Here is a 23990-nt window from a genome sequence, read left to right as displayed (position 1 = left end):
ACAAAAATATTCCAATCTCTGCTGATTTAGAATATATGTCAAATCAGCCAATTGTCCATGTTTGGTCAACACGAAAACATAAAAAAAAGCATGTAGGTGTTTGTTATAACTTCATACCTAAGATAATAAATAGACTGTCAACACATCGAAAAAATAGCAGCGAACTGTTCACTGCTATTTTCAGACGCGCACTAAGACAGTGGTTGACGTACCTCGAGTGTAAGACGTAGCTTGTCATACACACATATACTAAACCGGGCCTGTTGTCGTGCGTTGCCTAACAGCAAAAGGCTATCTACGTATAAATTATCTAAGCTGCATACCTTTTATAATTTTTGCGATGCTATGTAGTTAAGAACATGCCAAAATAGTATATTTTGTGTATCTATTGGTTTTGAAAATTATTGTAATTGATTGGACATTTTAGTACTTACTATACCTACCTAAAAATAGTTGTATAGTTAAATTATATCACGAATGTTTAACGATCTTTTGAATTCGATTTGTGCCAATGCATATTTCATAATTAAATTTCAACAGGACAACAAACAAGTGCTGCAACTTAAAGACCTTGAAGTGCGATTTGCACATTCTGGCCTCTAAAATAAAAACGTAGGTACTTTATGTACATCACTGGTATAAATGGGTTTGGGAATATTTACCATTTAATTATGCCGTCTGACTTGTCTGTTCAGGTATGGAATGTCCGACAATTTTTTTTTTAGATATATCACATAGCATGCTGTTCTCAAAAGAAGTCCTTTCTATTTATATTTTTTATTTTTAAATAAATATAATAAGTGCTATATTATAGTAACGCACGATGGTGCGCATTAAAGGTTATTGTTTTAATTCTGCTGTTTTATTTCACGAGAAAAGTTAAAAAAATAATTCGTGAAATTAGTAGGTACATTGTTTGATAAATGTCTGTAATATTTATCATTGTTTTTGGCATATGGTTACGCCAGTTGTCCAAATAACACACAACCTTTTCCTTAACCCCTTACACCTTTATCCTAGCAACTTAATAGGTACAAGTTAAGAATAAACCGCGAGCCGCGACATCTATGGTCGTATGGCGTAACACACATTCAGTCAAGTAGATAACAAGTAAGAGGTGAGTACCGACTATTCCCTTTACTCCAATGATTCCTGTTCTGTTCACCTGAGTACCCATTTTTATTAATACAGTCCACTCTAAATTCCCTGGCGCAACCAGCATACTTAACATACTTGTAATGATCTAATTTTATTGAACATATCTTGTATTTAATTTAATAAATATGAAATAGGTTTTTTTTTCTATTAATAATTAATGGTTTAGCGGTTAAAATACCTTTGGTAAAGATACCTTTACGCATTGGACAGCCTTTTTTCACTGCATTATAACTGTATTTTGTACAAGATTCGTTGATGTTCAGTATTTTTAACGGTTTTTATTCAAATTAAGAATATTTAAGTTCCAGAAGCTTCATTAAAAATAAAACAAGTGAAATAACATGCTCGTAACATTTAATAACAACATCAATATATATTTCTATAAGACAATATTATAATCTATATATTTTGTCTAAAATATCGCCAATTGCGACTTTTATCTAAGTACATTTAGAATATTTGCAACTAAACATTAAATGTCATAATATAATAATATCATAGATTATGAATTAATAAAGGTTTGTTACTACCGCCAAATTGTTTAAAGTAAAATCAAGGTCGCGTTTCAAACATTGCTATGTGATAAATAATAAAAAAAAAATAAGTACACAACAGCGCATGTAAAATTAAATATTGAAATAATCACAACTCGACTGCATCCGGCTCGAAGGACCAAATCGGATGGGCGTGTAAATGGGAAGAAGAGAAAACGCCTTAGTTATAACATGACTTTAATAATTAAACAATATATCTTGATACGTTATATAATAATGACGGTCGCTGAAGCATTGTTGGACACGAAGAGCAGCGCCCGCGCCTAACCCGCTCGCGCGCTAACCGGTTCAAGACTTGAACAAATTAACTAATATAAATTTACTAAAAGCATTTCGACAATTATTAATCAGAGTTTAATAAATTTAATTTAAACCTGGCTTGAGTTTACTTATTTACTGTTTATTTAAATTACTTTGTCTGACTCTAGCGTCGTTTCTTCGTAAAGCCAAGACCATTTTGGATCGTGGAATTAAGTATTAGCTCATAGGCACTCGTTTTAATGAAAGTACTTGTAATGCTTATAGAACTATGAGTTTGTAATTGTAAAAAAATATCTATAAAATTATTGTATAAACTATATTACGTATCTAAATTATAATGTGAATTTTAAGTAAATAAAACTTACGATAAATAAATCGCCTTATAAAGGCAGTCTCAAGTTAAAATGTAAATAAAATGAAAAGTTGTACAATTAAATGCAGTCACATATTATTTCTAAATATATTTCATTACGAACAATCGATAAATACACAGTATTAAGCGTAGAGTATAATAAATAGTTATATATTTAATATTAATTTCGTACCTATACACTTCAATTTGCTATATTCGTATACATAGAGAATGGAAGTAACTAGCTCATTAAATATCCGAGAGTCAAAAATATTCGCTTACTTTAAAATAGTTAACAGTTTTAATACTCTGTTGAACACAATATCCTTAACTAATTCTAAGCACTTAAAAAAAAATCAAGAGTAGATAGTATTACAACGAGTATCAACACATTTTAAAAAAGGAAAACAATACAAATTTTTTTAGTTATATTTTTTTAGAGCAATGGTAACAAGACCATTAGCTCAAACCGAAACACGATAAAAGAAGAAATTTAAATCACTTTTCAATATACTCGATTACAAAAAAAACCCGCGCTAAGTGTATGGGCAAAATATCTTGGTAGACCTCCATTTTATATATGAAAACCATAGACCAAGTATAGTAACTAGACTAAATGATAGCTTCCGTCTCACTCACGCGAGAAAAAGAAACACTTATGCGTGTCTTATATAAAGAAATGAGATAGAGTGATTAGATTTTCGCCATGCGTGCCGGTTTTTTCAAGGTCAGCACACCCGGTGTGCTAAACAAACTTGACAGCGCTGCACAGATATTTTGTTTACTTTTATTTGCGTCTATAAAACTAAGCTATTATTGTTGTAAAACGTGTGAAATATCCACTATTTATTCGATATCAGAGACAATTTTAAGTAGAATCGAAGGAAATATGGTGCGATGTTGTGTTTTACGATGTAAAAGTGATAGTGAAAGAACACTTGTGTTATATTATGTACCTATATGTATAGGATATTATCTGTCTCATGTTGGCCACGCCAAACCGATGTCTAGTTACTATACATGGTCTATGATGACAACAATATCAATGCAGAAATTCCCAGTCTCTATGTTCCATTTACGTCATTATTGAGCCAATATATCACTGCAGTATCAACCTGCGTTAGGAAGCAACGTGGAGGTACTCCGCGACGAACACGCGAAATATTTTGTTGAGGTTGTCTATGGTGTTGAAGTCCAGTGCCTCCAGGTTGTCGCCGGCCTGGTGCCACACCTCCGGGAACGGGTTGGGAATTACGTGAATCACGTCCACATCTGAAAATAAAATCACCATTACACACACTTTTTTATGACAATAAGGGACGAGATTAGCATGACGTTCAGCTGATGGTAATAATTGATACGCCCTGCCCATTACATAAGATGTTAAGTCTAATTTGCTCAGTAATTTCACTAGCTACGGCGCCATTCAGACCGAAAAACAGTAATGTTTACACATGACTGCGTCACGGCAGAAAACGCGCCATTGTGGTAGCCATAATTTAGCCGGCATTCTGTGCAAAGAGTAGGAGCCTCCCACTGGTAAAATACTCTATATTATACCATCACGACTGTCTGTTAAAAGAGGGCAAATATGGCGGATTTATAATTTGAACGATACATTTAGTAAAGATATTAAATTAATAGCTTATTATATTATTTTCAGCAAAACGGTAATTTTTTTTGTATGTGGTATTTGGAGTATTTTATTTTCTACATATATAAAGACCATTTTCCTTATATATATATATATATAGATGCGAAATTTATCCTAGATGGTTTATGGCTACTTAGTTTTTAAATTTATTTCCTTTTAAAATCGCACAGCGAAGCGGGCGGGAACGGCTGGTATTAATATATACAGGAAATAATTTTCCTGTTGTTTGGTTGAGTTCCGGTGGCAGGTGTAGTTGCAAAGAACATTACTTAGGACGGTGTCCTTCCCCTCCCGAGGGAAGCGACGGCTGGTCAATGAGTAATGCTTGTGGTGCCTTGACAATCCTGTATTTGAAGTGAGAACACCTTGAATTTCCAGAAGAAACTAAATCTTATCGTAAAGTATGACGTTATCTTGGATGATAACGATTTCGCATCATAACATCATAATCTTACTTACAGGACACGCATTTTTTAAGATATTTTTAAAGATTTGAAGTTTTGAGAAGAGATTTTGTTCCCACGTGGAACAAAATGAAAGCATAAAGACCGTTAAAATTACATAAATATTCGCATCATTTTGACTTCTGGTATTTTACAACCGCGCGTTTGCGATACACTTTTCCCCTTATTCATAATAGTCTGCTAACTTAAAGCATTGCTAATTCTCACTCTGTCTTCTTCTATTGACCTAAGTCAGAATGAGAAAAAACACTCCTTAGCGGCTGTTTAAATAAGGGGGTTTATTTATAACCTTCAATTAAGGATTGGTCGCCGCTGCGCTCCAAGTAGATACCACACTACCTAAGAACAATAGCTTTTGTATTACGTCAACTATTAGATGGTTGTGTGCGTGGTATCTTGAAAGTCAATGGCGACTTTCAAATTTTGTAACATACGAGTTATTTTACATTGAAATTAATAAAATACAAAATAATTACTTATGATATGTGATCCCAGTGTCTTCCTTATTTCTAGTAGTATTATTTTTATAAATTCCACCTTCGCACGACACGCCACAAGTTAGGATATCATCCCCACCATCTGGATGTGTGGCGGCCCTCCACAGTGCGGTTTTCAAGGAGCTTTCTTCCGCGTACTACAAAGCTGTGGAATGAGCTTCCTTGTGCGTTGTTTCCGGGACGATACGACATGGGTACCTTCAAAAAAAGCGCGTACACCATCCTTAAAAGGCCAGCAACGCTCTTGTGATTCCTCTGGTGTTGCAAGAGATTGTGGGCGGCGGTGATCACTTAACACCAGGTGACCCGTACGCTCGTTTGTCCTCCTATTCCATAAAAAAAATATAGAGTTTTACTATGTAACCAGGCAGTTTAGTTCCAAAAATAAGCAACGTATAACAGAACATGTTGCACGTCAACGTCACACATTGTTCGTGACTGGCCATTGGAGAGTACGCCCACTTGCGGTATCTAGTTGGGAGGCAGCGGAGACCCCTTTATCTAAGTTTGTAACATATAATACAACTACATGTCTCGCGGCGTGCAGTATTCATGTTCACAGGCGTTTCAAATCATTTTAATGCTGTAACAATATCTGTGAAATTGTATTTGGTTCCACAATCGTTCGCTTGTCAATGAAAATAAATGAATAGTCAATTATGATCAATGTTTTTTTAATTCTTTGTCAGAAATCAGAAATTATCTTTCGCCATCCGTCTCATTTTTGTTTCGCTTTGAAATAACAGGAGGTGTAAGATCAAGAGTGTTCACTATGTCATTTGATCGTAGATTGTCCCCGCCTATTATAAAAGGCATAAAAAGGCATTTAGTTCCTCAAAATTAATTCCTTTAGATTTTTTTTTAAATGGAATAGGAGGACAAACGAGCGTACGGGTCACCTGTTGTTAAGTGATCACCGCCGCCCACAATCTCTCGCAACACCAGAGTAATCACAGGAGCGATGCCGGCCTTTAAGGAAGGTGTACGCGCTTTTTTTGAAGGTACCCATGTCGTATCGTCCCGGAAACACCGCACAAGGAAGTTCATTCCACAGCTTTGTAGTACGTGGACGAAAGCTCCTTGAAAACCGCACTGTGGAGGACCGCCATACATCCAGATGGTGGGGACGATATCCTAACTTGTGGCGTGTCGTGCGAAGGTGGAAGGTGGTATTTGATGTCATTTCTAATATACTAGATACTACTACCGCTTCGGAAACAAATGGCGCTCTGAGAGAGAAGCGGCGGAATCGTTCATAAAATTATGTTTTCAAATTTTATTTGTGTATCAATCATAGAAGTGAGGGTTATTACTTTAAAAACATAACAAATTGTTTAGATTTACATGAGGGACATCTTAAGTCAATTTCCTAATATGCAAATATTGGGGTTGAGCAGGTTATCAACTGTAAAGTAGATCCTGTAGATGAAGCCACAACCTGAGAGTTGAACAAAGCATACAAGATTTTATGACGATACGTCACTCGAACGATTGTTGATCGTAGATGGGTGAAAATTGTTATTGAAGTTGCATGTATTTTTTAATGCTGACTCATAATCAAACAAATTTAAAAAAAAATGTCAAAAAAATTAAGCAAGCCGTTTCGGAGGAGTTGAAAGTTTAATACCATGACACGAGAATTTTATATATTAGATTAAAAATACAAGAGTTATTGAGTACAGTATATGAAACACACACTGAAAATAGATAAAGGCATAATGCGAGTATTATTCATGTAATAAAACTTACTCCTATTGAGGAACGGCAAGTGGTCGTCCTCGATCTGTGCCCTGGAGCTGGAGAGGCGGAAGTAGGTCTGCTCCTCCTGGCCCACGGAGTACGAGGTCAGCTGGCCCAGGTCAGCGAGCCTGCGCTCGGCGCTCGCCAGTCTGGTGTACCAGCGCTCGGTGCTCTTGAAGTAGCTGTAGAACACCGGGTCTGGGGTGCCCAACAGGTCGAGGAGAACCAACGCGTCCTGGTGGAAAGTTATTACAAAAAATTTAATTATTATGACGGGTACTCACGGTATATATTTTTCATTTCTCATACTCGGAAAGTCATGTTGTTTTGATCTGATTATTGGGTGGAAAATGATGCTTCCCACCATAAAGAGGGAAAAACTCATACAAATTACTTCCCACCTAAGGGCCGGAATGAACTTTAAAAATAGAACTGCTGTCAGCTGTGAAGAGTTTTACGTAAAAAAAACTAATTAACAAAAACTCTGCGGCCATGTGACTTTCTAAACAGCCAGTGTGAACTTAGCGCAAACTTCTTTGAGCGCAACAATTACGCGGTGAGTTCCATATTTAAAATTTAAAAAGTCGACGTAAGTTGTCCTAATTTGTCAATTAATTTTAAATAGATACTGCTAATATTATTATATATTATCAATAAATAGTTTAGATAAACAACTAGTTTTATTTTCCTCATATTCGAAATGAAAAGTAGAGTGTTTAACACGGGTAAAAGAATCCATTCCTACTCGGCCTAGTTCCTATAGCCACCCTCGCTGCGCTCGAAATACCTCGTCTAAATACCTCGAGAATTGATTCTTTCGACCCTCGGTTAACAATCTACTATTAATGATTTGATGCAGATATTTCTACCCAAGTGCATGAATCTTGATCACGGCGGGACTGCGGAGGCGGCGAGAAACACTTGACACTAATAGTACATCTATCTGCCACGTGGCGCCTAGTTCGTTTTGGTCTTTGATTCCCTAATTCACGTTACACACTACTGACGACGTCCATACTTTCGGATCTTTTGTTGCATTTTTACTGCAGAGAGAGACCACGGGATTCCATGATTGCGCTAGCCTAAAACCATCCTTCCTATTAAAATTGTAGGATGCTTTTTAATTTCTATAGCTTCTCTAACAAGCTGTGGGATGTATTGGCGTTCAGCAGAAATCACTCGTGGGTTGTGCAGCTCGATCCAATGGTTGGTCAAAAACATATATTTATTACAAAAAAAATTAATTGGAAACATGGCTTACACACGGGTTTTGTTAGACAATGACCTAACTATAACAACTTCAGTGACCTAACAATAACGACGTCTAAAATGGAGTTTATCTTTTTCTTTTAAAAAACAGTGTTAAGCTTGTGTTTAACCAAAAACATCGTTAAGCACAACATAAACTGAAGTGTATAGGAACGGAACGCTATTTTTTTCAGTTGTCATCTAACTGTCATCATATTTAATCGCAATCTTCCTTATGAATATGATCTATCCGTTAGACACGCCTTAGGCAAGCTTTGTCTCGTGTTTAAATATAAGCAATGGCTAAAGATTATTGATCGTAAAACAACAGAAAGACATTGTAATATAACTTTTTTAAAACAAGTGTTCAACATATGTTTAACTATTTTGTAATAATACAAATTATCATTCCCCAAACTTGCTATAGCGTATGTCAGCCAATTTTGTATATAATATGTATTTTATCTGCAGGTTTCAGGGCTTAGGTTTTAGGTGAAGTTAGTAAGAATCATATATTTTATCTATACCACCGATTAACCAAAAAATAAACTTAACATTGCTCTTTTAACTGTGTAGGTAGATACACAAATAAAATTTGATAAACAAAATTTTATGAACGATGCGGGACTCGAACCCACGACATCCGGCGTTCCGTGCCGGTGCTCTAACCAACTGAGCTAACCGTTCGAGTACCGCCTCGCTATAAAATTCTGTTTGCTTTTTGTTCAACTCTGAGGTTGTGGCTTCACTCTAGAGCACCGGCACGGAACGCCGGAGGTCGTAGGTTCGAGTCCCGAATCGTTAGTAAAATTTTGTTTATCAAATTTTATTTGTGTATTAATCCCAGAAGAGAGGGTGATCACTTTAAAAACATAACATATTGTGTAGGTAGATATTACTTAGTAATAGATAGGGTTGACAAATATAACAGGATGAAGTAGAATATGTCTAATTTCAGAGAGGTAACCTAAATAAACAGTACAGGTTAGTAAAAAGAGGAGAATTATTTAAGTTTTAAAATATTTTTCATCCTCCAACAACTTGTCACATCATATTTTGGCCTAAATGATTTTTTTCAGGACGTTCAGCTGATGGTAATTGATCTACCCATTACAATGCAGTGCCGTTTAGGATTCTTGAAAACCCAAAAATTCTGAGCAGAACTACAATTGCATTCGTCACCTTGAGACATAAGATGTTAAGTCTCATTTGCCCAGTAATTTCACTAACTACGGCGCCCTTCAGACCGAAACACAGTAATGTTTACACATTACTGCTTCACGGCAGGAATAGGCGCCGTTGTGGTAGCCATAATCTAGCCGGCTTCCTGTGCAAAGGAGCCTCCCACTGGTATCTGAGTTGACTATAAATTGATTATTTTAATACATTTTTATAAACTACTTTATTTTGTTTTTCCATCCTTTGCTAAAACAAAGAGATTTTGCGCGTTTGTTATTCCTGAGCACGAATTCCAAACAAACGAAACGAAACGACTTCCATACAAACTTCCAACACCCTACTACAACCCCCTCAAGCCTTTTTTTGGCATTAAAGTTATGTCCTTTCCCCAGCTCTAGTCTTTCTCTGTACTGAATTTCATCAAATTCGGTTCAGTGGCTTAGGCGTGAAAGCGTAACAAACAAACTTACATTCACATTTATAGTACATTAGTAAGTGGTAAAGAAAAAGATAAAAAAAAGTAGAGATACCTACACATATCTGATAGCACGAAAAGGCATAAATAGGCATTTTTTTTCTCAAATTTGATTCCTTTAAAATTGATGACTTTTTGATGTCATTTCTAATAACTACTAGACACTACTACCGCTTCGGAAACAAATGACGCTCTGAGAGAGAAGAAGCGGCGCAAGAAACTCTCCCAGCATTCTTTTTTTTTTGCGCTCTTTTCAATAAAAATATACAATATTGTACAGTCATTTCTATCGCTATAAAATAATCACAATCTAGTCCCGGCAAGGCAAGGCTGTCCGATCATTTAGATATTCAGCAGTGGAGTAATAGGATTTACGACAGAGCCATTTTTTTATAAAACATTCAAATTTATTTATAGATAATGCCTGAACAGTGGCTGGGACTTTATTATAGAAGTGTATACATTTACCCTTAAAGCTATTATGTATCTTATGAAGCATTGACCTAGAGTATTGGCTGGCAACCCTAGCATTAGAAACATTTACAATACCTTATCTTACATATTACATAATGTAATTGAAAACCATTAAAAGTAGGTATATAAGAGCTAGCTGAACTAATAATAATTACACGGAACAACATTTGTTAGAGGTAGATATTATAATGAATTCTGTTTCATGTTTATACAAATGATTTAAGTTTTCTTTAGTGTTAATTCCGCCAATGTTTGTATTTAAACAATTCGACACGTGTTTCGCTCTACACGAGGCAACCTCAGGACGTGTTGTCTCGCCAAAATCTGTCACGAGACTCAAATATTGGCGGAATGAACACTAAAGAAAACTTAAATCATTTGTATAATTATGGATTTCCGCAAAGTAACGCCTACTTCAATATTTTTTGTTTTGTTTCATGTTTGTTTGTCCATAATAGCTTATCATGTGATACATGATTACATCCTGCACATCGATACTAATAGTATAAATGTGAATGTAAGTTTGTTGGACAACGCTTTTATACCGGAGCTACTAAACTAATTTTGATGAAATTTGGTACAGCGATAGACTGCAGCTTGGGAAAGGGCATAGGCTACATTCTATCCCGAAAAAATTCATAGTCCCCCGAGATTTGTGAAAAACTGAAATTCACGTATGAGCTATAACTATATCAATAGTGGGTTTAATTTGCCATAGCAATCTTCCTCGAAAAAAGATTTTAGGTTAGGAACGAGAGCGAAAACGGGAACCGGAACTGGAATAGGACATGAGATAATTTTCAATTCCAAACTTTCTTATTATTTTTAAAAACCCCTTTTTCTACGCCATAGGTTCTCAACGTGGGCGATAACGTCCCCTTGTGGGCGTTTGAGACTTTCGGGGGGGCAGTAGAAGACCCAGAGAAAATTAGGGGGCATTGAGATGGCGCAGATGGGGCGTGGGTAGATTAATAAATAAAGTCTAGAAAAGGCAAAAAAATACACGAAAATACTCTAGAAAAAAACATATTCTCAAAGTGGCCGGTGAGCAAAATAAGGTTGAAACTATGATCTAAGCGGACGGAATCGCGGGCATCAGCTAGTACGAGTATACATATTAAATATAATTATTATCTCATAGATAAATAATTATTGTTAGTGTTGTATAACTTTATTTCATACGCCAATCCTTGCATTATTGATTACTTCATTGTATCGCATTCACTATGAAACCCAATTTGCTGATAAAAAGATAATTTATTTTGATTTCCTCACAGATACGTGTACTTAGACATTTTCTGATAAATTATTCATAAGGAAAGGAAACGAATTCGCGACATATTCTATTATTTTACTAGCACACCCGGCAAACGTTTTGCCATTTAAATTATTTTTACAGTTAGACCGTTTCTTGAACATTGCAACATTACTTTATATTTATAAAAAAAAATCCAAAATAAACGTAGCCTAAGTTACTCCTTATTACATCAGCTACCTGCCAATAAAAGTGCCGTCATAATAGCCATTTCAGAGATTTCAGGAACAAACAGACAGACCGACAAAAATTGTAAAAAATATAATTTGGTGTATGTACCTTATATATATTCACTAGCTGACGCGGCAAACGTTGTATTGCCGATATTAAAATCGCAATACAAAAGTAACTGTTGATCGTAGATGGGTGAAAAATTGAAGTTGTATGTATTTCTTAATGCTGACTCATAATCCAACAAATTTAAAAAAACATGTCAAAAAAATTAAAAAAAAAATTCGTGTGGACCACCTTAACATTTAGGGGGATGAAAAAAAATGTCCGATTCTCAGACCTACCCAATATGCACTCAAAATTTCATGAGAATCGGTCAAGCCGTTTCGGAGGAGTTCAAAGTTTAACACCATGACTCGAGAATTTTATATATTAGAAGATGTTTTGAACAGAGTAAGAATGAAAACAATACTAGTCGCTTCTCCGATAGTCGCGGTCAATCTATTTTGTCATGGCCATTACGTTAAATATTTGGGGTGTCCCAATATAGTTATTCAAGGTCTTCCTATGAGGTAAGATCGTCTCTAAACAGAGCTTCGGTGCTCCAAAGGTTAATGTCGTTGCCTTTCGTATCCAGAATTCGATAATCTAGCCCGCATCCTGTGCAAAGAAGCCTCCCACTGCTGGTTAGTAAATATATATTATTATATATAAATTATGTGACACGTTGTTTGTCCGCGATGGACTCCTAAACTAATGAACGGATTTTAATGGAGATTACTTCATGGAGTGCAGTTTGGTCCAACTTGAGCGATAGGATAGTTTTTATTTCGATTTGGGACCCATAATTATTTTTATTTTCAATATTTGTCTTGTATGGACATTTTTTCTATAAGAGAATTTAATGACGCACGGTTCGACAGTTCCGCTGTGAAACAATTTCATTATAACAACAGGGAGCATTATTTACGAAAAAATTCTTGATGTTTTGAAATATTATTGGTAAATTCCTATAAAACAGTATTTTTTTTATTATCTACAGAACAACGTCTGTCTGGTCAGCTAGTTATAATATAAAATAGTAAATTAGACGTACGATTCTCTGCAGATGGCTGGCACCATCTTTGTAGGGCGTCTCGTGCCAGGTCTTGGCGAGATGGCGAGCTCCGTAAATCGAGTCCTTAGGACCCCAATGGCGGAACGCCTCTTCTCCATCGAAGAAGATTAACATTAGACTTGGAGAAGACTGCTTCAGGCGGTCCAGTTGCTTGGACATCACTTTAGCCAAGTTGATAAGCATCGCGCACGGCACCGCCGAGTCCGTCGCGCCTGAAATAAGGAATTCTTTATATTTTGTCCTTCAGCTCGAAGCTTTTTTTTTATGGAATAGGATGACAAACGAGCGTACGGGTCACCTGGTGATCACCGCCACCCACATTCTCTTGCAACACCAGAGGAATCACAAGAGCGTTGCCGGCCTTTAAGGAAGGTGTACACGCTTTTTCGAAGGTACCCATGTCGTGTCGTCCCGGAAACACCGCACAAGGAAGCTCATTTCACAGCTTAGTAGTACGAGGAAGAAAGCTCCTTGAAAACCGCACTGTGGAGGGCCGTTTAAAGTTTTGAAGAAGTAACGATTCTGATGCCGAGAAAGACTGTAGCACAACGCATTTATTGCAGCCGTGAACAAGTTACATTAATAAGTATTTGCTTCTACATGAAATACTTTTTATTGTGATGCAATTAACGGTAAATAAATGTACCTAAGAAAAGCATGAACTCTGCTTGAGGTAAATCGAAACAGGCGGTTAATTTTTACCACCCACAATATTCAAATAATATTTGAGCTTCAATAACTTACCAACAAACACGTGTTCCCTGGTATATTTGCTGTCGTAGTGGCAAGCCAACACCAAATACCGATCGGCGTCTGGGTTCAGTGTTGCAACTATATTCCTGAATTTCAACTTGCCAAATACTGGAGTTGTGTCGGTAAAAACATCTTCAGTAACTTTCCAGCCCAGATCTGTCATCTGTTTGCTGATGTAATTGCCAACTTTTTTATGGTTGGCTGTGCCAACGACTCTGGGCACCAGGATCGCATCAAGAACGCGCCTGAAATGAGATCTATCTGATGATTGCGCAATTCTCTCAACATCACCGTCCGATAATTCTGCTGGTTCGTGGACATTCTGAAAATATAATAATAATTTTCAAATAAGATCAGTGACACTTTGATATTTTTCCTTTTGTAAGTGCTAGAGCACTTCAACAAGTACTTAAAGCGGCTTAACCATATAGGCAGCAAGCAAACTTACATTAAAGTCCGACAAATTGTAAAAATAATTAAAACGGTACGATCTTACTATCGGTTTTGGAAAAGGAATTAGCCGAGAATTTATTTTTGAGTTTCTTACTCACGAATTTTAGTCGGAGCTGTAGCTATCCTTATCTCACTCATGATTGTGTCGCCCGCGTTATCACGACGCCATATTGTTTTAGAATTTTTAAAATCCCTCACAGTGCGGTTTTCAAGGAGCTTTATTCTACGTATTACAAAGCTGTGATCTGTGTTAATGAGCTTCCTTGTGCGGAGTTTCCGGAACGATACGACATGGGTACCTTCATTAAAGGCAGCCAACGCTCCTGTGATTCCTCTGGTGCTGCAAGTGAATGTGGGCGGCGATGATCACTTACCACCAGGTGACCCGTACGCTCATTTGTCCTTTTCTATAAAGAAAGGCCTCACTGTAATGTTTAATCTTAACCTCTGTGTATGGTTGGCGACTGTAGGTAATGCAGCGACAAGGACAATTTGCCAAACAAGATGGCGACTCATTTAACTAAAATTTTTGAATCCAAATGTTGTGAATTTTCTATTATATCTAGTACGATCAAATATGGCGAGACAACAACTCCTGATGATGCATCGTGTAGAGGCAAATTATATGTGGAATTGAGTAAGGGCAAGTTTTAGCGGAATTTAGGTACACTCAATAAAAATCACAATATTATGATAATTATGGATTTCGGCAAAATAGCGCCTAATTCTATAAATTTTCTAGAATTTCTGTTCTTTGTGTGATTTTATTTTCAGCGATCTTATCTTAAAATGAATAAATCTATTAATAGTGAAGTACATCGTTCTGCATGATTGACAAGTTCAACTAAAACCAACAATAGAAAGAAAAAAGTATCCCGTACACCATTCAAGGTAAAAAACTATGTGCATTGAATGCACTCATTAAAATTCATTCAAAAGATTATACTGAGAGAGTAACAAACATACAAATAAGGTTTTGTATTTATTATATTGGTACTGACTATTACTACATCCTAAAAAAGGGGGTTGCAATTGGACCATGATTTATAATATATTGGCACTGAAAATTTCAAAAATAAAAAATATGTGATCTCACAACCTGTATCTCTACATAGGCGAGATTATATAATAATGTTGTTACATAAAAATTATCATTTGCACCGCTAAAAGTGGCGAAAATTTAAGGATAGGCTGCCATAATACAGTATCGAACAAATCACGGAAATAATTTCACTGCAGTAATGTGAATTCTGTATGTTGAATTGTATTGAAATATTCTCAAGGCAATTTTGTAGTGACAAAGTGAAGGGATTTAATTATATTCTAAGGCTAAATGCTTTACTCACGATTTACAACGAAACAAGAGTGTGTGTCATAGAATAAGAATAACTTTTAAGCCGACTTCAAAAACAGGAGGAGGTTCTCATTTCGACTGTACTGTTTTTAAACCTTCGCCGTTAAATAGACTGCTTCAATTTTTTTTTTCGTTTGAACTGCTATACTAGCAAATTTGATATATCGGATCGTGGAATCTATGTAATTGAGAAAATATCAAAATTAAAATATATTTCATTCATTTCACGTTATTCTCATGAAAGTTAAGCGAGTATAACAACAAAATTCAAAGTGAATTAAAAATAGTCGTATGGAAATGATCTGGTGATGAAGCTAGGTGGGCACCGGAAGTTGGTGGTAGGTAATTTCTTGAATTGAATGAATTCAAATCACAACTTTTCTTGAATTCAGTGATAATTTTGCTAACATACATTATATTCATTCACAATATTATGTTTTGTGAGGGGCCAGGATGTTTATCAACTGGAATGTGTCCCGAAGCGAGTCACATATTCCAATTGCTCTAATAGGCCTCTTTTGTCACAAAATACTATGTACATCCGCAGCATTTCCCCACAATAATAAACCGTATGACGTAATGCTACGCAAAATAGAATAGATAGATAGAGTATTCGCATCAGTCAAGTGTCTGATATTTTTAACGGCGAAAGCTGCAGAACCCATTTTATTTGCTAAGTTACCTACTGTATCTAGTAACAGTCAAATCTACTAATTCCAGAGTTTTGGAATCTGTCATAACTTTAACCGCTGCTTGTTTCACATTGTACATTTCGTTATTGAAATCTAATACAATAGGTTATTATTTGTGAACCAATTTACAACTTTTAACATAATATCATTTTGCTATTAAACGTATTGTCTTTCTATTTTATTTTGAATAAAGGTAACGTGTCATCAGCGAATAAAACCATAGCAACGATTCTCTCCACCATAAATAGAAGATCAAAAAGAGAAACGGGCCCAGGATGAACCCTGTGGCACGCCTGTATCTAGGTACATCGGAGCCTTTTGATTGTATCCGCAAATGTCTACAATCTGTTTACGACTCTTTAAGTATAATAAGTATGTAATTAATTTTAAAAATTGTCGCAAAGATCAAAAAACTTGAGCTTTAGTAAAAGTAAAAGCGCCCTAAAATCCACGTAATCAAAAGCCTTCGAAAGGTCTCAGAAAATATCTATTGCATCATGGTAGTCCTTGAGGCATTCGTATGTATAATAACAGTTGGGATGTATACATAAGCTCGTGAATTGTAAATACATAAAGAATCAAAACATTTATAGGTAGAAACTCGACTGTAGCAGCCCCGTGGGAAATTTACTAAATAGTTATGTTTCAACAATTCAGTAAATACATTTCAACATCATGATTGCTAGAAAATTTAAGTAATAGTTAGAGAAAACATTGCCAGCAATTTTTTCAAACGGTTTTGACTGTTATCTTCTTTGTTTTTAATCTACAACAACTCTCAAACAGAAGACTAGTTTACAAATCCGACAACAATAAGCGGAAAATTAAAACCGTCTGACACATATTATTTCTTTAGGAAATTTCGTTAACTTAACCAAGTTTAGAGTAGGAAATGGTAGACAACAAACCATGATTTTAGTGCTCATAATTTTTAATAGGAGCTGCGTCTTTATCACACTGATTTCTGTCTCGTCCGCGTTAGAGCGACTTAATTATTTATTTAGAATTGTTAAGTCTTTAACTTCTTTACCTCTGCGAGGTCAGAGTAATAAAGAACATAGCCACAGTAAAAAATGAAATATAGTTTATTATGAAACGTGCAGTAATTTAACATAAGTTTGAAATAGTAGGAATTAAAGTATGGCGATTGGCCACAAATCCGGCTAAGTTTGAAAGCGAACTTAAAACGTAGTGGATTTCGGCTATCACCGTTTTGTTCAAGATTATACCCGTCATCTGTCAATCTATCTGCTGCAATCGAGTGAATCGCTTTTTTCTTAGAGAGTTTCGCTAGGCTGCATAGCCAGCCAAGACGATGACACTTGACAGCATGTATATTTTTAAAGTCAGATCAACTTGAAAATGGAACAGGAGCAATTCACCTGGTGAAGGAAATTTCGCAAGGAAATATGAAAATATAAAAGCTGCTTTTGAAGTACAATTTATACATTAAACCTTTCTACCATTATCAGATAACTATGTGAAACGAAGACCCGAAGAAGTAGGCTACATTGCTAGCCTAGCTTATAAACATAGGGGGAGTTTTGTATGGAGTAATATAACCAAACTATAGTACTTTGTATTCAAAACTTCGAGCTCACATCATTTTGTTAAGTTCATTGGCCATGTCACTCAAATGGCCAAGTCAAGGCAACACATCTTACAACTCACAAGGCTTGGTAGATGTTATTATATCTCTTTCTGATAAGAAATACTACATGACATGACATACATACCTATTGGTTGCTTTAACGGACTAGTATAAAGAATTTAAACAGGATTGCTCTTGACATTGGCCCTTGTGATTTTATTCAATTTGCGTAATTAGATTGAACAATGTCTCAGATTAGAATTTTGAATTAATTATGAGCTGTTAATTGATAGTATTAATGTTATTTTATTTATAATTATATTTTTTGTGTAAGTTTTTTTATAGAAAGTAATTAAATGACTATTTTACATTTATTGTAAATGAAGGTAGCTAGTAGTGCCTTGTGATTAAAAGTGTGTGTTTCTCATATGTGTAGAAAGTTTTATCATCATTCATTTAAGTTCCCCTAGCTGGGGGAGAGGGCATCCACACTGTATCTCCATCGAATATAGGTCCTAAATATTTCTCTTGATTTCACTCCAGGCCTTTCTGCTGTCTTTCGCTTCGTCAATGACAGTCCTTTGTTTTCCGGTCCTCAGGTTCGCTTTGGACGGCCGCGTTTGCGTTTTCCTTGAGGTTTACAGTCTAGGGCTAGGCCTCGGTATATAGTTGGGATCCCTCCGGAGTGTGGAGGCCTATCCAGCTCCATTTGCGGCGTTTTTTCTGTTGGTCGATTGCCAACTTTTGCCAAAGTTGATAGTTGGAAATTTTGTTGGGCCAGTGAAAACCGAGGATATTGCGAATGCATCGGTTAACGTAGACCTGAAGTTGATGATAGATGGACTTGGTGACCTTCCACGTCTCACACACATACATCCATATGGTCTTCATGTTGGACCGGAACATCTTTAACTTAACTCTCCGTTTTAGTTTCCGTGATTGCCATATGGATCGAGGAGGTGCAAAGGTTGCTCGTACTTTGGCGATGTGTGAATTGATATCCGCTTCAATCCCTCGAGACCGACTGACACGCAGCTCTCGAGATAAGACAATTTGTGGACGCGATCCACTATCTCTGTTCCAATGCCTGAGCATTTTGCCTCGCACCTCATTTCTTCTGTCTTCCGAATATTATATTTATATATAATATTATTAATCTTAAGTCCTGCCTTCACTGCTTCCTCGCGTAGGTCGCTCAATTTGGACTGCATATCTGCGCGTGTTTAACTTAAGAAGCTTAATATAATATTGGCATAATCCAAATTCTTTAGAGTTTTTGTTGTGCCCCACGAGGCGATTGTTGTGCGTTACGTTTTTCAAAATGACGTCAAGAGCGCCAAGAAAAAGTACAGGTGTAAGAAGGCACCCTTGTCATAGACCCACATGTACCGCTATTTCATCTGAGACTTAAGAGTCACTTTACAAGCATAGGGCTTTGGTGATATTTATCATTTTTTAGGGACAAAAATTTCTCGTAGGCGAGACCAGAGACAGAGGAAAGGTATAAACCTTAGGTTTTAGTAGTAGTAGATGACTTCGGCCGGCAGCCCTGAAAGCAAGTGTATATGAAAAGGGGTCCTGCATAGATTCTTTAGCCGTCTTTTGCATCTGGTACTAAAAGTGCATAGTTTTGTATCTTTCGGCTTACCCTCTTCTGACACCCTCGGGACAGTATGAGTTAGTTATAAGAGCTAATTCTATGTGAAGTTATTAACTCTTATTTATAACTAACTTAAAAAGTAGGTTGAGATGATTTGGAAGACGAGTATTGAGCAGTATATGACCCGCCTTAAGCCGCTCATATGAGATCAGAGGTAAATCAGTCCATAGAGTGTAGAGTTAGAGATGTAATGAATAGCTTGCAGTATGGTACTTTTTATAAGAGATCAGGGGTGAGTAGAATACAGTTTAGGATGACAGATCCTTATCCCAAACTTATTGTATGAGATCAGAAAATTTATTGAATTAGGCGTTACTTTGCGGAAATCCATAATTATACAAATTATTTAAGTTTTCTTTAGTGTTAATTCCGCCAATATTTGTCTTTAAAACAATTCGACACGTGTTTCGCCTCTACACGAGGCATCCTCAGGACGTGTTGTCTCGCCAAAATCTGGCACGAGACTGAATCAAATGAGCCGGAAGCCGCCTTTTATACCCTCGTCCCATGAAATGACGCGCTGTGATTGGTCGGCTATTGTGACGTATTACCCCCGGAAGAGACACGTAACAAAGGTGATGGGACTAAATTTGTTTGTTCATTCAACAATGTAAACATATTGTTATTTTTGTGTTTTATTATTTCTAATTGCTCTAACACATTTAAGCGAAATCCTTTTTCACATGTATGTAAAATATTAAAGTTATTAATGTTTCCGAGTGAGTGACCTGTATCAATTAAATGTTTCGCGAAGTGTGATTTTTCGGGATGATTATTCGTAAATGCGGCAATATGTTCCTTTAATCTAATTTCGAAATTTCGACCTGTTTGACCTATATATACCCCGTTACAATCCCGTTGTATGACATCATATTAATTCTAAGTTCCAAAGTGTAACAAATCTGAAATAAATACGAGAAATAGTCTTATTTATGCCTTTTTATTAACACAGAGGAACAAGTTGTTGATACATAATAGCTTTAAGGGTAAATGTATACACTTCTATAATAAAGTCCCAGCCACTGTTCAGGCATTATCTATAAATACATTTAAATGTTTTATAAAAAAATGGCTCTGTCGTAAATCCTATTACTGCACTGCTGAATATCTAAATGATCGGACAGCCTGGGACTAGATTGTGATTATTTTATAGCGATAGAAATGACTGTACAATATTGTATATTTTTATTGAAAAGAGAGCAAAAAAATAATGCTGGGAGAGTTCCTTGCGCCACTTCTTCTCAGAGCGTCATTTGTTTCCGAAGCGGTAGTAGTATCTAATAGTTATTAGAAATGACATCAAAAAGAATTCTAAAGGAATCAATTTTGAGAAAATAAATGCCTTTTATGCCTTTAATGCAGTTTAGTTAGATACTTGCAATACATCTGCATAACTCTAGGATATTTTCTTTTCATACAGTAACAATTTGGGTTGTTTATTGAATTTTAAAGAACCCTTTTCTCAATAGTTACTCTTTGGAAGTGAGGTATCAATATGTAAACAACTGATTTGGATTTGATTGCTTTCTTGTTAATAACTAATATAATTTACTTATATCATAAAGATATTGCAATATTGCTTCATTTGTCACTACCTAATAACAAATCTATATATTACTAGCTGACCCAGCAAACGTTGTATTGCCGATATTAAAATCGCGATACAAAAGTAACTGTTGATCGTAGATAGGTGAAAATTTGAAGTTGTGTGTATTTTTTAATGCTGACTCATAATCAATGAAATTTAAAAAAAAAACGTCGTGTGGACTACCCTTAACATTTAGGGGGGTGAAAAATAGATGTTGTCCGATTCTCAGACCTACCCAATATGCATGAAAATTTCATGAGAATCGGTCAAGTCGTTTCGCAGGAGATCAATGTTTAACACCATGACATGAGAATTTTATATATTAGATTATATTAATATCACTAGCAATCAAAGTATACAGTTCTATAAATTGTTAAATCCATACCTATTACTGCGGGCACTAATATTTGCATCAGCTGTTTTTATTAATGAATGATGATAAAAATTATTCTTAATGGAGCCTGCAATGCTTACAGCTTATGCTAAATAATGGAGTTTAGAGTTAGAGAACATTCTAAAGAACTACCATAATTGTAGGTCTGGAATGTGATTTTTTATGGTAAATTTGTTAACCCTATAAAACTACCTACAAAATAAGGATATACATACTAATAAGATAATAAAGTGTTGGGTAGAAATAATTACTGGAATTAAATTTAAATACTATCATCACATATGTTTAAAAAATTATGGATAAACTTGATTGTAAATTAGTTACCCCCTTATTCATAATAGTCTGCTAACTTAAAGCATTGCTAATACTCACTCTGTCTTCTTCTATTGACCTAAGTCAGAATGAAAAAAAAACACTCCTAAGTGGCTGTTTAAAGTTAGCGGACCATTATGAATAAGGGGTAAATATTTAATATATTATTTCCATTAAAGTTTGTAACTTATTTTTTTAGCACACTGTTTGTTTAAGCTCTATAATCTTGTTTTAGTAAAAAGTCAAAGGTCACAAATAAAAGTTGGTCATCATGTGGCATATTGTTAGAAAGTCTGACACACGTTAGACACATTTTAACTTTAAAAATAAACACAAAAAATTATGTATTCTTACCTTTTCAAGATAAAATTTCAGAGGACTATCTGTGTTTACATGAGATACGTAGAGCACAATTAAAGCGAAAAATAATATTTGCTTAACCATCACTGTAAATAAAATCTGGGGATTTATTTATTTATAAAGCGAAATAAACATTAACGGATCAATTCAGAAGGTCCTTCAACCTTTCTTAAAGTGTATAAACCGTAACTTTATTTGTAAATCTTTATGTTAGTGACACGACTACCCGACACACCCGCGCACAAAATCGAACTAAAAATTGAACGCAGTTAGTGGTTAAATTCTCTTTGCTACGCATCAAAGAGGATGTAAATACTACGAAAAAATCATCATCCGGATAAGTTTGAAAGCAAACACACGCTGAAATCGTAGTGGATTTCACCTATCTCCGTTTTTTACAACTTTATAGCTGTCATCTGTCAATCTATCAAACACTGCACGATTCATACAATCGCTTTTTTCGTAGAGTGTTTCGCTAGGCTACTACGGATTACGGAACTTAAACAATGTCAAATCGTTGATATGTGATATAGGTACAACATTAAAATGCCGTCTTGTGTTATGGAAAGATGCACTAATTACGAAAGTAAAAAAATCATAGAATTACATACCACAGTTAAGAAATCATGAATTAACTATAACATTTTACTTGATTTCATTATTTATCTAACAAAATAAATATGTCGCCATGACAACGCCGATCGCCGCCAAGCCGATCATAGATTAACATACAGAAATGACAAAATATTGATGCTGTCTGTTGCAGGATCATCGAGGTAGAATATTTTAGGAAATGATGTAAAAAAGTCGTTGTTGCAGTGATTGTAATACGAAATGTAATCATTTTTAATAAACAAGTGCGTATATTATAGGTAGCTGAACTATCAAACTACTAAAACAAGTTTTAGGGTAGGTAGCGGATGTAGACAGTGAGTGCTATTTGTTTACGTAGGAGATTTTTCAGTAACACTGTCCCTTTCAGTATATCCCTTGCTAACTGCAGAAGAATCAACGGATCATTTTCTTCTTCTCCCATTACCTTATTGTAATTAACCCTTGTAGCTGTACCTACAACCAATAATATCAATTAATACAAATGTCTAATATCTGACTTGTAACGTAGCATTATAGATCGTAGAAATAGTAATCGTGCATAATAACTGTAATAAGCGTATGCCGAAAGATTCGTTCTGACAAGAACAATTTCATAATGCTGTACATCAACTCATAGAATCATACAGATCACCAGTAGTCATCTCAGTGAAGTTTCAAGCATCGTACTTTCTCTCGACGACCGCAGATATACTCACGGGATCAGTCATATGCTCCGCGTTACACAACCGCACAGCAAGGCCGAGCGTCCTCGAATGACGCGTCGGGACGCCTCGGGCGTCGATCGTTATTCATGCAATTTTAATCAATGAGCAATAGCGTAGGTGCGGAATGCTCATTGACATCGTATGATCGAGGTTCGACGCGAGTTTACACAAACTGCGATAGCATTAGTTTTAGAGCGAGATAGAACACATAATATTATTCTCAATTCTTATTGAATGAAACGTTTTACTATTGGTTGAAATGTGAGCTTTAGTATTGGTGTGTATTTTCTGAACTTGTAAATATTTTTTAAGTAACAATTGTGATTGGGTAACTAGTTTTAAGGATTTTGTATATATATCGTGTAACTTTTTAATAAAGATATCTTCCATATATCTTCCACATATTCCTCACAGTCAAGCAGTTGTTTTATTTAATCGCCAAACGCTCAGTTTCTAAAGTGGTGACCCCGAACAAGAACACCGACGGAAGGAACCGGAACAAGAACGCCGACGGAAGGAAGCCAGGAAGCCCGAACAAGAACGCCGACGGAAGGAAGCCAGAACAGAATACACCGAACCTCTGCCCGGCTACACATTGAAGAATAGCTTCACCAGCTCGCCAAAACGACGAATTCCTGTTCGACGAATCTCTGCTCGAGGAATATCAACCCGACGAAGAAATGGAAGACACAAACCAGGCTCAGCCACTCCCAGCTTAAATTGTTCATGTGTGCGTTAGTGTATCATTTTCAAACACCGAATGTTGTCTACGTAACCTATCTATACTTTTAAATATCATTGGGTTAAGAGGTGATTGATGAAACGCCATGAATATGACCATGATAAGACATTTAG

At 35.8% G+C, this 23990-nt stretch overlaps 2 protein-coding genes across 2 annotated transcripts in view; one reads left to right on the top strand and one right to left on the bottom strand.

The window, feature by feature from the left end:
* The window catches only part of LOC126969482 (uncharacterized), a 169343-nt gene that overhangs the window by 11878 nt on the left and 133475 nt on the right, over positions 1-23990 (top strand). The window lies entirely within an intron of this gene.
* LOC126969494 (glutaminyl-peptide cyclotransferase-like) lies at positions 1496-22078 on the bottom strand. Its single transcript, XM_050814961.1, has 5 exons — positions 21811-22078; positions 13404-13734; positions 12639-12871; positions 6690-6915; positions 1496-3597 (listed from the first exon to the last, which is right to left on the bottom strand). The coding sequence occupies exons 1-5, from the start codon at positions 21898-21900 to the stop codon at positions 3446-3448; spliced, it is 1032 nt and encodes a 343-aa protein (XP_050670918.1). The 5' UTR covers positions 21901-22078; the 3' UTR covers positions 1496-3445.

Source organism: Leptidea sinapis, chromosome 18 (genome assembly GCF_905404315.1).
Source record: "Leptidea sinapis chromosome 18, ilLepSina1.1, whole genome shotgun sequence".
Taxonomy (NCBI): Eukaryota; Metazoa; Arthropoda; class Insecta; order Lepidoptera; family Pieridae; genus Leptidea; species Leptidea sinapis.
Note: the sequence above shows the minus strand (reverse complement) of the source record. Positions and strands in the feature narration are given on the sequence as shown.